Raw genomic sequence first — 16,531 nt, forward strand, 5'->3', positions numbered from 1 at the left:
TTAGGGTCAGGGTCAGGGTTAGGGTTAGGGTTAGGGTCAGGGTTAGGGTTAGGGTTAGGGATAGGGTTAGGGTTAGGTATTTGTGTTGGGTTGGGTTTGAAACGACTGGTGTGTCTGTGGTGCACTGGCCTGCCGCATTATTCCCTCCCCAACTATGTGTGTGTATTTACTGTGGTTGACTATGTGTGTGCTCTTTTACAGGTCATATATGGTGTGCTGTGGTTCCTGGAGGTCATGATGCAGGTAAGTAATCAGTTCTGGCTATGTGTCTGTATTTACTGTGTTTGTCTGTGTATATGTGTGTTCTTTTATAGTGTGTGTATGGTGTGTTATGGTTCCCGGGAGGTCATGAATGGGTGAGTGATGCATTGTGACTATGTGTACGTATTTATAATTTTGGGTTATGTGTATGCTTTTATGCGAATTTGTATGATATGTTGGGTACAGGCCCCCGAGGAGGGGCTGTGACACAGGTCAGTGGTGTAATGTTATGTAGGGCTACTGTAGGGAGCTATGGGAGAGGGGGGGCACAGGGGTATAAGTGCTGTCAGGGGTTAGTGGTGGGGGTAAAACCATGCAGGGGGAGATGCCAGATCTCCCAAGTGCTAAGTAAAATAAGTGCTAGACGTAAATAAGTGCTATAAGAAGATAAAACATAAGTGCTATAAAACCATAAATACATGCATCCACACAAGGTAAAAGTCATAATAAAACATCACACATATAAATATACATATAAAAGCATAATTAGGTTAGGGTTAGGGTTGTCCACTGAAAACTCGCGGGGGCGTGGTTATGGCAGAAGTTGGTTTGGGGAAAAAAATGACGCTGACGACAACGGTGCCGCAAAGCATGTCGGGATAGCCAGGGCGCCATATTGGAGCGTAGCTACAAGCTAACTATTGTTGCTATTCTCCTAAACTCGGTTGGGTTTTGCGGCTGAGTTGTTTTCATGTAAATCTTGCACCTCTGCCGTAAGAATAAGATCAACTTCGTCGGAGTGTCATGAAAGAGATGTCCACGTGAGTAGAGAACTGGGTTGGGAAAACAAAACCATCAACTTATCCTGATTCTAACCGTAGAAAGCTGAAGAATAGGTTAGCTTAGCATGGCTAGCTTAGCATGGCTAGCTTAGCATGGCTAGCTTAGCTGTTTACCAGGTAGGAGCTAACTAGCTATGCTAAGCTAACTAGCACAATGGCTAGTTATGCTACATCAGCTGGTTTGCTAGCTAAGCTACCTAGATATATCTAGACATAGATAAGTTAACATTAATAATAATAATATAATAATAATAAAACTAATTGTCTATCTGAGTAGTTATTCTAGATGTCTATCAGGGAATCAGTTGGTAGTTCCTACTAGCTAGCTAGGTAAGTAAGTTATGCTAGGCTAGCTGGCTAGCTGGTGTTTTTCAGTGTTTATGTCATATATCTAGCTTCCTGCTACTACTAACTAACTATAAAGAGTCATAACTTTAGGGCCTAGTTGTTGTTGGGTAGACATGGCTAGCTGTGGGTTAGCAAGGTTAGCTAGTTACAAAACATGGCTATGCTAGCTATATATGTCTAGTCTCCTAGCTAGATATGTCTAGTCTCCTAGCTATATATGTCTAGTCTCCTAGCTATATATGTCTAGTCTCCTAGCTAGATATGTCTAGTCTCCTAGCTATATATGTCTAGTCTCCTAGCCTTGGTGGGACTATATATGTCTTGTCTCCTTGCCTTGGTGGGGCTATATATGTCTAGTCTCCTAGCCTTGGTGGGACTATATATGTCTTGTCTCCTTGCCTTGGTGGGGCTATATATGTCTAGTCTCCTTGCCTTGGTGGGGCTATATATGTCTAGTCTCCTTGCCTTGGTGGGACTATATATGTCTAGTCTCCTTGCCTTGGTGGGACTATATATGTCTAGTCTCCTTGCCTTGGTGGGACTATATATGTCTAGTCTCCTTGCCTTGGTGGGACTATATATGTCTAGTCTCCTTGCCTTGGTGGGACTATATATGTCTAGCTATCTTGCCTTGGTGGGGCTATATATGTCTAGTCTCCTTGCCTTGGTGGGACTATATATGTCTAGTCTCCTTGCCTTGGTGGGACTATATATGTCTAGTCTCCTAGCTATATATGTTTAGTCTCCTTGCCTTGGTGGGACTATATATGTCTAGTCTCCTTGCCTTGGTGGGACTATATATGTCTAGTCTCCTTGCCTTGGTGGGACTATATATGTCTAGTCTCCTATCTATATATGTCTAGTCTCCTAGCTATATATGTCTAGTCTCCTTGCCTTGGTGGGACTATATATGTCTAGTCTCCTTGTCTTGGTTGGACTATATATGTCTAGTCTCCTTGCCTTGGTGGGACTATATATGTCTAGTTTCCTCTCCTTGGTGGGACTATATATGTCTAGTCTCCTTGCCTTGGTGGGACTATATATGTCTAGTCTCCTTGTCTTGGTGGGACTATATATGTCTAGTCTCCTTGCCTTGGTGGGACTATATATGTCTAGTCTCCTAGCCTTGGTGGGACTATATATGTCTAGTCTCCTTGCCTTGGTGGGACTATATATGTCTAGTCTCCTTGCCTTGGTGGGACTATATATGTCTAGTTATCTTGCCTTGGTGGGACTATATATGTCTAGTCTCCTTGCCTTGGTGGGACTATATATGTCTAGTCTCCTTGCCTTGGTGGGACTAGATATGTCTAGTTATCTTGCCTTGGTGGGACTATATATGTCTAGTTATCTTGCCTTGGTGGGACTATATATGTCGTTTCCTTGCCTTGGTGGGACTATATATGTCTAGTCTCCTTGCCTTGGTGGGACTATATATGTCTAGTTATCTTGCCTTGGTGGGACTATATATGTCTAGTTTCCTTGTCTTGGTGGGACTATATATGTATAGTCTCCTTGCCTTGGTGGGACTATATATGTCTAGTTTCCTTGCCTTGGTGGGACTATATATGTCTAGTCTCCTAGCTATATATGTCTAGTCTCCTTGCTATATATGTCTAGTCTCCTAGCTATATATGTCTAGTTATCTTGTTTTGGTGGGACTCATCTCACTATGTTTGTCTTGCTGTTTTCCGTGCTTGCTGCTACTAGCTACTATCTACTATCTACTAGCTACTAGCTAGTATCTACTAGCTACTAGCTACTATCTACTAGCTACTATCTACTAGCTACTAGCTACTAGCTACTATCTTCAGAGATCACATGCGCCCTTCGCTGTTATTGTTGTTTACATCTGGCTAGCTATACTGGCAAGCTGACCATTTCACTGTACGCGGTACCTGTATCTTGTATATTATGATAAACAAACATCCTTGAATCTGTTTTCCAAGACATTGTTTAGGGTTGTTCAGATAACATGTCGTGACCCTGAAATTGGGGTATATATGACCGCCTGTCTGCCCCTGTGGTGTCTTGACCCCTGTGGTGTCTTGACCCCTGTTGTGTCTTGACCCCCAGGAACTGTACAATGCCTGGAGGGCAGCCGCCCCAGAAGCACTACGGCATCACCTCGGCCATCAGCCACGCCTCCCCCCGGGACATCGACCACCAGTACACCAAGAAGCTCAGCGATGCAATGAAGCCTTTCGGAGTTTTTGAAGACGAAGATGAACTGAACCACAGGTGAGACTTAATACACCCATTGTTGGAATAACCACTGCAACATATTCTTTGATAAATCATGAATTCAGCAGTTCTTACTCGTCTACATTAATAATAAGCTCATAATGGACGTCTATCAACTATTCATTTCTAGACTTGCAGTCCTTGGGAAGTTAAATGCGTTTGTCAAGGAGTGGATTTCAGAGATAAGTGAAACAAAGGTAAAGTTATTCCAGGGCGATGCATGATTCACTAGTGGATTAATTTCTTCCTTTGTGTAAATTATATTCCCACAATATTAAGCTCAATCAAATGCATGGTATGTTATCCCCATAGAACCTTCCGCTGTCTGCGGTAACTAATGTGGGGGGGAAGATCTTCACGTTTGGTTCCTACCGCCTAGGAGTGCACACAAAAGGTAGGCCTCCCCCAACTTACCTCTTGGAGATCAACTAGTACTAAGACAGTTTTATTCCACTCCTGTTCCATTGAGAATGTGTGATTTAGACGGCTGTGTTAGCAGCGTGAGATGAATCCTGTTTGTGTTGCGAGGGCTAATATCCATGATGAATTGATGATGAATCTTGTTTGTGTTTCAGGGGCTGATATAGATGCCTTGTGCGTAGCCCCGAGACACGTGGAGAGGACGGACTTTTTCCAGTCTTTCTTTGAGAAGTTGAAACAGCATGAAGAGATCAAAGACTTAAGGGTGAGCGTATTACTCTCGTGAGTATTGCTTTCTACAACAATTCCTACAATCTCTGATGTCCCATACTCTCTAACATTTCATTGTTTTGACCTGACTGGGCTTTCAGGCTGTGGAGGATGCATTCGTACCCGTGATTAAATTCCAGTTTGATGGCATAGAGGTAAGGTTATGCACAGGTGCGACTAGTGCAGTGTACCCTCTATGAACCGCAGTCCGGCTCCATGACTTGGCTTCTCCTGCTCTCTTGTTTTCGGGCAGATTGACCTCTTGTTTGCGAGACTGGCTCTGCAGTCCATACCGGACAACCTGGACCTGAGGGGAGACCCCCTGCTGAGGAACCTGGACATACGCTGCATCCGCAGCCTCAACGGTAGGTTGGGTGTCCATCCTGGGTGTCCATCCTGGTGGTCCATCCTGGGTGTCCCTCCTGGGTGTCCATCCTGGGGCTCCATCCTGGGTGTCCCTCCTGGGTGTCCCTCCTGGGTGTCCCTCCTGGGTGTCCATCCTGGGTGTCCATCCTGGGGCTGTAGTGATTGTTGGACTGTGCTGATGGTTGGACTGTGCTGATGGTTGGACTGTAGTGATGTTTGGACTGTGCTGGCTGATGGTTGGACTGTAGTGATGTTTGGACTGTAGTGATGTTTGGACTGTGCTGATGGTTGGACTGTAGTGATGGTTGGACTGTAGTGATGTTTGGACTGTGCTGATGGTTGGACTGTAGTGATGGTTGGACTGTGCTGATGTTTGGACTGTAGTGATGTTTGGATTGTAGTGATGTTTGGACTGTGCTGATGTTTGGACTGTAGTGATGTTTGGACTGTGCTGATGGTTGGACTGTAGTGATGTTTGGACTGTGCTGGCTGATGGTTGGACTGTAGTGATGTTTGGACTGTAGTGATGGTTGGTTGGACTGTGCTGATGGTTGGACTGTGCTGATGGTTGGACTGTAGTGATGTTTGGACTGTAGTGATGGTTGGACTGTAGTGATGGATGGACTGTAGTGATGGATGGACTGTAGTGATGGATGGACTGTAGTGATGTTTGGACTGTGCTAATGGTTGGACTGTGCTAATGGTTGGACTGTGCTGATGTTTGGACTAGTGATGTTTGGACTGTGCTGATGGTTGGACTGTAGTGATGGTTGGACTGTAGTGATGGTTGGACTGTAGTGATGGTTGGACTGTAGTGATGTTTGGACTGTGCTGATGTTTGGACTGTGCTGATGGTTGGACTGTGCTAATGGTTGGATTGTAGTGATGTTTGGACTGTAGTGATGGTTGGACTGTAGTGATGGTTGGACTGTGCTGATAGTTGTACTGTGCTGATGTTTGGACTGTAGTGATGTTTGGACTGTGCTGATGTTTGGACTGTGCTGATGGTTGGACTGTGCTGATGGTTGGACTGTAGTGATGGTTGGACTGTAGTGATGGTTGGACTGTGCTGATGGTTGGACTGTAGTGATGGTTGGACTGTGCTGATGGTTGGACTGTGCTGATGGTTGGACTGTGCTAATGGTTGGACTGTGCTAATGGTTGGACTGTGCTAATGGTTGGACTGTGCTGATGGTTGGACTGTAGTGATGTTTGGACTGTAGTGATGTTTGGACTGTGCTGATGGTTGGACTGTATTGATGGTTGGAATGTGCTGATGGTTGGACTGTAGTGATGTTTGGACTGTAGTGATGGTTGGACTGTAGTGATGGTTGGAATGTGCTGATGGTTGGACTGTAGTGATGTTTGGACTGTAGTGATGTTTGGACTGTAGTGATGTTTGGACTGTGCTGATGTTTGGACTGTGCTGATGTTTGGACTGTAGTGATGTTTGGACTGTGCTGATGGTTGGACTGTGCTGATGTTTGGACTGTGCTGATGGTTGGGCTGTAGTGATGGTTGGGCTGTAGTGATGGTTGGACTGTAGTGATGTTTGGACTGTGCTGATGGTTGGACTGTAGTGATGTTTGGACTGTAGTGATGGATGGACTGTGCTGATGGTTGGACTGTAGTGATGTTTGGACTGTAGTGATGGTTGGACTGTAGTGATGTTTGGACTTTAGTGATGTTTGGACTGTAGTGATGTTTGGACTGTTTGAAGCCGTGTTTTACTTGGTGGTTCTCTCTCTTTACATGCATATTGACCAGTATTCAATCCTTCTCCTGAGAACAGGTTGCAGAGTCACTGATGAGATCCTGTACCTGGTCCCCAACAAAGAGAACTTCAGACTGACGCTGAGAGCCGTGAAGCTGTGGGCCAAGCGTGAGTGCTCTCTACTGTCCTCCTCCATGCTAACCCTGTCCTCCATGCTAACCCTCTCCTCCTCCATGCTAACCCTGTCCTCCTCCATGCTAACCCTCTCCTCCTCCATGCTAACCCTGTCCTCCTCCATGCTAACCCTGTCCTCCATGCTAACCCTGTCCTCCATGCTAACCCTGTCCTCCATGCTAACCCTGTCCTCCATGCTAACCCTGTCCTCCATGCTAACCCTGTCCTCCTCCATGCTAACCCTCTCCTCCATGCTAACCCTGTCCTCCATGCTAACCCTGTCCTCCATGCTAACCCTGTCCTCCATGCTAACCCTGTCCTCCATGCTAACCCTGTCCTCCATGCTAACCCTGTCCTCCATGCTAACCCTGTCCTCCTCCATGCTAACCCTGTCCTCCATGCTAACCCTGTCCTCCATGCTAACCCTGTCCTCCTCCATGCTAACCCTGTCCTCCATGCTAACCCTGTCCTCCTCCATGCTAACCCTCTCCTCCATGCTAACCCTGTCCTCCTCCATGCTAACCCTGTCCTCCATGCTAACCCTGTCCTCCATGCTAACCCTGTCCTCCATGCTAACCCTGTCCTCCATGCTAACCCTGTCCTCCATGCTAACCCTGTCCTCCATGCTAACCCTGTCCTCCTCCATGCTAACCCTGTCCTCCATGCTAACCCTGTCCTCCTCCATGCTAACCCTGTCCTCCTCCATGCTAACCCTGTCCTCCATGCTAACCCTGTCCTCCTCCATGCTAACCCTGTCCTCCATGCTAACCCTGTCCTCCTCCATGCTAACCCTGTCCTCCATGCTAACCCTGTCCTCCTCCATGCTAACCCTGTCCTCCTCCATGCTAACCCTGTCCTCCATGCTAACCCTGTCCTCCATGCTAACCCTGTCCTCCATGCTAACCCTGTCCTCCATGCTAACCCTGTCCTCCTCCATGCTAACCCTGTCCTCCTCCATGCTAACCCTGTCCTCCTCCATGCTAACCCTGTCCTCCATGCTAACCCTGTCCTCCTCCATGCTAACCCTGTCCTCCTCCATGCTAACCCTGTCCTCCATGCTAACCCTGTCCTCCATGCTAACCCTGTCCTCCTCCATGCTAACCCTGTCCTCCATGCTAACCCTGTCCTCCATGCTAACCCTGTCCTCCATGCTAACCCTGTCCTCCTCCATGCTAACCCTGTCCTCCATGCTAACCCTGTCCTCCTCCATGCTAACCCTGTCCTCCTCCATGCTAACCCTGTCCTCCATGCTAACCCTGTCCTCCTCCATGCTAACCCTGTCCTCCATGCTAACCCTGTCCTCCATGCTAACCCTGTCCTCCTCCATGCTAACCCTGTCCTCCATGCTAACCCTGTCCTCCATGCTAACCCTGTCCTCCATGCTAACCCTGTCCTCCTCCATGCTAACCCTGTCCTCCTCCATGCTAACCCTGTCCTCCTCCATGCTAACCCTGTCCTCCATGCTAACCCTGTCCTCCTCCATGCTAACCCTGTCCTCCTCCATGCTAACCCTGTCCTCCATGCTAACCCTGTCCTCCATGCTAACCCTGTCCTCCATGCTAACCCTGTCCCCATGCTAACCCTGTCCTGTGCTGCGCAGGTCGAGGGATCTACTCCAACATGCTGGGCTTCCTGGGGGGAGTGTCGTGGGCCATGCTGGTCGCCCGGACCTGCCAGCTGTACCCCAACGCCGTGGCCGCCACGCTGGTCCACAAGTTCTTCCTGGTCTTCTCCAAGTGGTGAGCGCTCTCTCTCTCTCTCTCTCTCTCTGTCTCTCTCTCTCTGTCTCTCTCTCTCTCTCTCTCTCTCTCTCTTCCTCTCCCTCCCTCCCTCCAGGGGAGCTGTTGCTCTCGCATGGTCGTCCGGGATGCTGTGACTGACGGATGGATACGTCCGTGTTGACGTGTTGTAAAAGTCCAAATATCACGATGTATCGCTTTAAAATGTGAATTGTGTTGTTGTTTTTTTTTGCCATTTATTGAACTGTCAAACTATCATCGTAGGCCATGACTCGTGTGTTTTTGAACCAAATCACCCCCCATTGCTCCATGTGGACAGGGAATGGCCCAACCCGGTGCTTCTGAAACAGCCAGAAGACAGCAACCTCAACCTGCCGGTCTGGGACCCACGAGTGAGTGTTCGATTCGTGATTTTACCTCACGTAGCTGTAACATCATCTCACACCGCGGCGTGTGTATCATGTATATATGTAATATTAGATTAGCTGACGGGAGGTATGCATGTGGTGCTGGAGGGAAAGGTACAGGCCCTAACCCCACCCCTCCACCCCGCCCTCAGGTGAACCCATCGGACCGGTACCACTTGATGCCCATCATCACGCCCGCCTACCCCCAGCAGAACTCCACCTACAACGTCTCCACCTCCACGCGCACCATCATGAGCGAGGAGTTCAAATACGGTGGGTGTACGGCTGGCACCTTGACACACACACACACACACACACACACACTCACACACACACACACACACACGGCGGGGGGGGGGGGGGGTTCCCACTTTTCATGTTGTCAATAATGGGTCCTGTGAGAGGAATTTTAGGTTCTGTGAGGGTTTTAAAAACCCTTTCCTGTGATGTGTGTGTGTGTGTGTGTGTGTGTGTGTGTGTGTGTGTGTGTGTGTGTGTGTGTGTGTGTGTCATGATCAGGTCTCAGTGTGACAGATGAGATCCTCCTAGGGAAAGCAGAATGGTCCAAACTGTTTGAGCCGCCCAACTTTTTTCAAAAGTACAAGTATGTATTCAATTAAACGTTGATTTCACGTTACATTCGCCAGTTCCATGTCTCGGCTGGACAGTATCTGATGTGATAGCTTGGTAGTCGAAAAGTGACGTGTTTTCTATCAAATGTATACTATAATCTGCTGAATGTTGACTCATTTACTACATGAAGGCTTATTTACTGGTCTTTTGTGTGTGAAACAGGCATTACATAGTTCTGACTGCCAGCGCGTCCACAGAAGAGAATCACTTAGAATGGTGAGTGTGTGGCGGGGGGGGGGGTTCAGTTTCCCTAGGATCTCTTTCAGGGGGGGTGGTCTTTCAGGGGGGGTGGTCTGTCAGGGGGGGTGGTCTTTCAGGGGGGGTGGTCTGTCGGGGGGGGTGGTCTGTCAGGGGGGGTGGTCGGTCAGGGGGGGTGGTCGGTCAGGGGGGTGGTCTGTCAGGGGGGGTGGTCTGTCAGGGGGGGTGGTCTGTCAGGGGGAGTGGTCTTTCAGGGGGGGTCAGGGGGAGTGGTCTTTCAGGGGGGTTGTTTCAGGGCGGCCAGGTCATGGATACATGGTGTCGACAGTGTAATGAAGAGGATATGGACAAGGAGAGAGAGGGAGAGGGAGGGAGGGAGGGGGAGAGAGAGAGAGGGAGGGGGAGAGGGAGAGAGAGGGAGAGGGAGGGAGAGAGAGAGAGAGAGAGAGAGAGGGAGAGAGGGGGAGGGAGAGAGAGGGAGAGAGAGAGAGAGCACAGCGCAGCAGAACTACTGACAAGAACGAGTAATGATCAATACCTCCTTTTTAGTCTTTGATCTGGAGGAAATTCTTTAACATCCATAGATTATTATCAGTAATACAATTGACAAGGCAGAAATATCGAGCTGGGTCTCATGTGCATGGGTCTGGTAGTTAATATTGTCTCCTAAACACACGACCAAGTAGTACCATCAGAAACGGTATCTAGGCTGGCGAGAGAGGGGCCCAGTATTTCTAAAAGGTGTTCATCCTCGTTTTCCCGCCTCAGGATCGGTCTGGTGGAATCCAAGATCCGTGTTCTCGTGGGGAACCTGGAGAGGAACGAGTACATCACCCTGGCCCACGTCAACCCCCAGTCCTTCCCCGGGGCCAAAGACAACCGCAGCGAGTGAGTGGCCGAAGTAACGAACCCCAACGGTCATAGGCCTTCGTGTTGAACTGTAAACAGTATTTGACAGTGTAACACTGCCCTCTAGTGTTCAGACAGGGTGGTGCAGTCAGTGTACTCTGGTTGATTCCTTTAGTGATTGAGGCGCTGCTGCACAGGTGCTTCTAGAATATCCTGTCTGATGAGGATGTCTGACAGGTTGAATTGAACCAGGTTGACTCCTCCCCCAGTGAGAAGCCCCGCCCTTGTGCCATGGACGAGTTTTCATTGGTTGTCATTTTGATGTCCTACCAGGGACGAGTTTGTGTCCATGTGGTTCATCGGGATTATATTCAAGAAGGTGGAGAACGCGGAGAGCGTGAACATCGACCTGACCTACGACATCCAGTCCTTCACAGACACAGGTATCAGACTTAATTTTAAATAATTATGATTTGGGTTGATTCTATTAAAACATTAATAAAGTTCACTGCATCTCACACATGTTGGTATATTCAGTGTCTCTATAATTATATTAATATATTGTTTATGCATTGCCAGTCGGGGTGCCAGTAATTTTGGAGCCCACTGTACGTGATTTGGGCTCACTAGTGTCCTGCACACGTGCCTAATAGTGAGCCTATAGTGAGCCCATAGTGAGCCTATAGTGAGCCCACAGTGAGCCAATAGTGAGACCACTGACCAAAGTCCCATGATGCCTTGCAGTGTACCGACAGGCCAACAACATCAGCATGCTGAAGGATGGGATGAAGATTGAGGCGACTCACGTGAAGAAGAGGCAGCTCCACCAGTACCTCCCCCCTGAGCTGGTGCAGAGGAAGAAGAGGGTAGGACTCAGGGCCTCTTCATCACTCATCAGTCTGTTGAAAAGACTCAACCGTGTTTTTTGTTTGAAATTGACGTTTCTCTGATGAACCAGCAGGGTTTTAACTGGGCTAAATGTTGCTTGTTCCTTTATGTGCTGTTATTTCATCTACTTCTCCTTATGACTCTCCCTTTTCTGTCACTCTCTCCCTCTCTCCTCCCCTCTCTCCCCCTCTCCTCCCCTCTCTCCCCCTCTCTCTCCTCCTCTCTCCCTCTGTGCTCCTCTCTCTCCCTCTCTCCTCCCCTCTCTCCTCCCCTCTCCCTCTCTCTCCCTCTCTCCTCCCCTCTCTCCCTCTCTCCTCTCCTCCCCTCTCCCTCCCTCTCTCATCCCCTCTCTCCCTCTCCTCCCCTCTCTCTCTCCTCCCCTCTCTGCTCCCCCCTCTCCCTCTCTCTTTCCCTCTCTCCCTCTCTCTCTCTCTCTCTCCCTCTCTCCTCCCCTTTCCCCCTCTCTCCTCCCCTCTCTCTCTCTCCCTCTCTCTCCCCTCTCTCCCTCTCTCCTCCCCTCTCTCTCTCTCTCTCCTCCCCTCTCTCCTCTCCTCCCCTCTCTCTCTCCCTCTCTTGCTCATTCTGCACACACACTGCCCCCTGGTGGCCACAGAGCATAGCGGAGTTGAACCGCAGCTCCAACGGCGGTGCGTCCAAGCGCGCCTCCCTGGACGGCAGTCAGCTGGACAGCTCCAGAGACACGGACTCCGGGACGCCCTTCAGCTCGCCCACGTCCGTCTGCAAGGCCTCCAAGCCGGCCTCCAACTCCGACGACGGGTACAGGCTGCCTTTCCTAACATCTACGCTCAATTCAACGAGCTCTGAAGAACTCCCAGTCCTCCATTAGACAGTCCGTGGCGAGAAATTAGATTTTATTTATTTTATATAATGTATACAGTCAATAGGCAAACTAAAGTTTCTATGCACTGCAGATCATATTTAAAGTTCTGTCTCTGGTGCTTTGCCATGCAGCGTCACACCTCCCAAGCCCACCGTGCCTCTGTTCCTGGACACGCCTCCTGCCTGCAAGGAGCTGGGCATGTCCATCCCTGTGATTGGCTCAAGTGAGTGCCATTCTTCCTCTTTCCTCACGTCCGTCCCTGTGATTGGTTCAAGTGAGTCTGTAATCTCTCTCGGTCTGTCTCTACTAGAGCCAGTGGTTGGGATTTCCCAGGAGACACCTCTTCTCGACAGCCCCCCTAGCAGCACCATCCCCACGGTGGTTGGCGGGACTGTCGACTCGACCAATGACGGACCTTCGGAGCAGCCCCTGCCCAACGGCATGGGAGACCCCGTCAACGGAAACACATCCAAGAGAGCCCGCTCTCCCACACAGGGTGATCAGCCCAAGAGGCTAAAAGACACGGAGGTGAGAGGACTTCCATCTAACGGCCTGAAAATGTTATTATATTGAAGCTATTAAGCTCCTCTACCAAACAATGACTTTGGACCATTCAGCTGAAAAGTAAACGGCATATGAAACCGAGAGAGCGTGTTCTGTGCCCAGTATGTGAGCGTCTGTCTTGTCAAACAGGTGTGCCCCGATGACTCGGCGTTTAAAGAGCCCCTCCCCCCCTCCAGTGATGTCCACGCCCAGGGAGATGGGGTGGGTGTGGTAAGTACCCCTCCACCTGCCCCCCTGTCACACAGACAGTTTTAAGATTGTGTTCGGGTAATTAATCAACATCCTAAACGTTCTGGGTAAACAGTTAGCACACCAAGTTAGTGCTTCTAGACGCCATCTTTCACCGCAGTCACAAAATGAGAATTAATCTATTAATTCATCTCTGCACCCTTTCTCGTTTCTCCTAAACAGACAGGTCTTGCTGTCGCAAAGCCGAGGCCTATTCCAACTATTGACACATCATCAAGAACACAGGTATTATATTATTAATCCATATCTGGGAAGTGAAGCTCTAAATAAATAAGATGACTGACTGTGTTTCCTCCTCAGAGACTACCCAGCATGACTGTTTCCTCCTCAGAGACTACCCAGCGTGACTGACTGTGTTTCCTCTTCCTCAGAGACTACCCAGCATGACTGTTTCCTCCTCAGAGACTACCCAGCATGACTGACTGTGTTTCCTCTTCCTCAGAGACTACCCAGCATGACTGTTTCCTCCTCAGAGACTACCCAGCATGACTGACTGTTTCCTCCTCAGAGACTACCCAGCATGACTGACTGTGTTTCCTCCTCTTCCTCAGAGACTACCCAGCATGACTGACTGTGTTTCCTCCTCTTCCTCAGAGACTACCCAGCATGACTGACTGTGTTTCCTCCTCTTCCTCAGAGACTACCCAGCATGACTGACTGTGTTTCCTCCTCTTCCTCAGAGACTACCCAGCGTGACTGACTGTTTCCTCCTCTTCCTCCTCAGAGACTACCCAGCATGACTGACTGTTTCCTCCTCTTCCTCCTCAGAGACTACCCAGCATGACTGACTGTTTCCTCCTCAGAGACTACCCAGCATGACTGGCTGTTTCCTCTTCCTCCTCAGAGACTACCCAGCGTGACTGACTGTTTCCTCCTCTTCCTCAGAGACTACCCAGCATGACTGACTGTGTTTCTTCCTCCTCAGAGACTACCCAGCATGACTGACTGTGTTTCCTCCTCTTCCTCCTCAGAGACTATCCAGCATGACTGACTGTGTTTCCTCCTCTTCCTCCTCAGAGACTACCCAGCATGGAGCTGCCAGACGCCTCCTCTCCACTTCCTGCTAGCAACAGTTGTCGAGTGGTGAAAAACTCCATCAAACTGGCTCTCAATCGCAGCAGGTGCCTGCCGTCTTTCTGTCCCACGTCTGTCCTGAAACCTCTAACTGTAGATGAGCTAGTCACAAATATGTAGAGAGGAGATCAATACAGGAAGAGCTAACACCGTGTCCTAACTGCTTGCGACGCGAGCAACAGAACGCGACATCGCACGCTTGCTGTCCTAACTGAAACCGTTAAATGTCCTGTTCTGTTACGTCATTTGTCTATATTCCCAACTGAAGACAGACGCCTGTCAACGCGAGCGACAGGAGGAAAATAGGAACAGGGCGAGCGTCAAAAGGGCAGTTAAAACGTCGCGCTGCGTCGCTCGCATCCAGTTAGGACATAACAGAAAACAAAGCAACGGAACGCATTTTGCCGCTGACGCTCGCTCGCGTCGCGTGTAGTTAGGACACGGTGTTGGCATGGGAAGGGCTGTGTCGCTCGCTACTTCGGGCCATCGCCTCAGGGGGCAGAAGAGCTGAGGGGATGAATGTGTTTTTGATGGCAGCTTCCCAGCTACAGTTGGTGAAAACCTGTATGTGCGCTAAACACGTTTTGACTGAGAGCGCTTTACCAACCTGGGTCAGTACAACGCAGGACTGGCCACAAAACCTTTTAACCCTGAAAGTACAGCGACATTTTGAATATTAATTGGATTTTCCCTATAATACTTGGATGCGCAGTTTCTCAGCTTTCAGCAAGTGTTGGATTGAGGAATTTTTTAGATTTGTTAGATATTTTTTTTTAATATTATTAAATATTTGTTAGATATTTTTTTAATGTTGCCGGTGAAGCCACAGCTTGTTCTGAAGTGAGGCGTGGCCAGCAACCGCTCATTTGCATTTAAAGCTACAGACAGAAACAGCCGGTTGGGAACACAGGGGTCTAGAGGTTAGATCGCTTAATCTGAGTGGTATTTTCAGCAAAAATCCAGACATGTTTTGAGGGCCCTAGAGACCTAGTCTTTCTGAAGAGGAGTATACTGTAATATAGGACCTTTTTAAAATCTGTCCCCTCGTCCCATGCAGCATCACACCGCCCAAGCCCACAGGGTTTGTGGACGCGTCTCCAGAACCCACCGTCTCTGTCCCCACCGAGGAGCAGGGCATGTCCATCCCGGTCATCGGCTCAAGTGAGTGTCTTTTAGTCTGGGAGGAGCGCTGTGTAACTTCCTGTTTTATTACTCCACCAGTGTGCCTCCACAAAAACAATATGTGGATGACGACTGTAATGTCACTTGGAATTCTGTTTAAACACCCCCCCCCCCTCTCTCTCTCTCTCTCTCTCTCCCTCTCTCTCTCTCTCCCCCCCCCTCTCTCTCTCTCTCCCTCTCTCTTCTCTCTCTCTCTCCCCCCCTCTCTCTCTCTCTCTCTCCCCCCCCCTCTCTCTCTCCCCCCCTCTCTCTCTCTCTCTCTCTCCCCCCCTCTCTCTCTCTCTCTCTCCCCCCCCCCTCTCTCTCTCTCTCTCTCTCTCTCTCCCCCCCTCTCTCTCTCTCTCTCTCTCTCTCCCCCTCCTCTCTCTCTCTCTCCCCCCCCTCCTCTCTCTCTCTCTCTCTCCCCCCTCTCTCTCTCTCTCTCTCCCCCCCCCCCTCTCTCTCTCTCTCTCTCCCCCCCCCCTCTCTCTCTCTCTCTCTCCCCCCCCCCCCTCTCTCTCTCTCTCTCTCCCCCCCTCTCTCTCTCTCTCTCTCCCCCCTCCCCCCTCTCTCTCTCTCCCCCCCCCCCCCCTCTCTCTCTCTCCCTCTCTCTCTCCCTCTCTCTCTCCCCCTCTCTCTCTCTCTCTCTCTCCCCCTCTCTCTCTCTCTCCCCCCCCCCCCCCCTCTCTCTCTCTCCCCCTCCCTCTCCGTAGAGAGCGGTGTGGTGAAGCCCGTGGCGACGCCCGCTGGGAGCACCATCCCCACGGTGGTCACCAGGAGCGCCGACTCCAGCATCAACGGAGCCGCTGCCCCAAAGAGACCCCACTCGCCCACCCTCGAGGAGCAGGCCAAGCGCCTCCGCGAGACGGAGCAGGCCAAGGTCCAGATAGTCTGAATCAGCACTTTACACGCGCTTGAATTTGAGCCCTCTGCCCAAACACTGGTGTACGGCGAGGCCGAGCGGTGGGTCTCGGTGCGTTCTGTGGCGGCTCTACCGCCTCCTACCAGCAACACAATCGGTCAGTTTCCCTTTCTCACCCACGGCCAAACTCCTAGACGGGCTAGGAGGACCCTAGTGATGGGTTACGGTCAGGCAAGCCTCCCTCTGGACACTGGAACAGATCAAAACGTTGATTAAATGATTAAGGGTTCAGAAAAGGAGCTGTGGATTTCTCTGTTAATTATTTTTTTTTTTCCTCTTTTCCATTTAGTTGCTAATTTTAAAAAGCCTTAAGGTGACAATGCTGGTTACACACTCCCTGGAACGTGTTTTGAAATGAACTTGTACAGTAGATGTTTATGTACATAACTCATCTTTAAAAAGAAAAAAAGAAATCACTGTTATTAGT

At 49.7% G+C, this 16,531-nt stretch overlaps 1 protein-coding gene across 1 annotated transcript; it reads left to right on the plus strand.

The window, feature by feature from the left end:
* The first annotated feature begins 915 nt into the window (after window positions 1–915).
* Window positions 916–16,324, plus strand: papolg (poly(A) polymerase gamma). The gene is made up of 24 exons (XM_084460929.1): window positions 916–1,022; window positions 3,468–3,632; window positions 3,766–3,832; window positions 3,948–4,029; window positions 4,211–4,320; window positions 4,427–4,480; window positions 4,579–4,690; window positions 6,484–6,573; window positions 8,180–8,318; window positions 8,638–8,710; window positions 8,878–8,998; window positions 9,245–9,329; window positions 9,521–9,574; window positions 10,325–10,444; window positions 10,739–10,848; window positions 11,150–11,271; window positions 11,907–12,070; window positions 12,266–12,357; window positions 12,445–12,662; window positions 12,828–12,908; window positions 13,110–13,172; window positions 13,965–14,068; window positions 15,079–15,182; window positions 15,896–16,324. Exons 1-24 carry the CDS (start codon window positions 1,006–1,008, stop codon window positions 16,075–16,077), a joined length of 2,529 nt encoding a protein of 842 aa, XP_084317055.1. The 5' UTR covers window positions 916–1,005; the 3' UTR covers window positions 16,078–16,324.
* The last annotated feature ends 207 nt before the right edge of the window (window positions 16,325–16,531 follow it).

This window comes from Borostomias antarcticus (genome assembly GCF_949987555.1).
Source record: "Borostomias antarcticus genome assembly, chromosome: 34".
Classification (NCBI taxonomy): Eukaryota; Metazoa; Chordata; class Actinopteri; order Stomiiformes; family Stomiidae; genus Borostomias; species Borostomias antarcticus.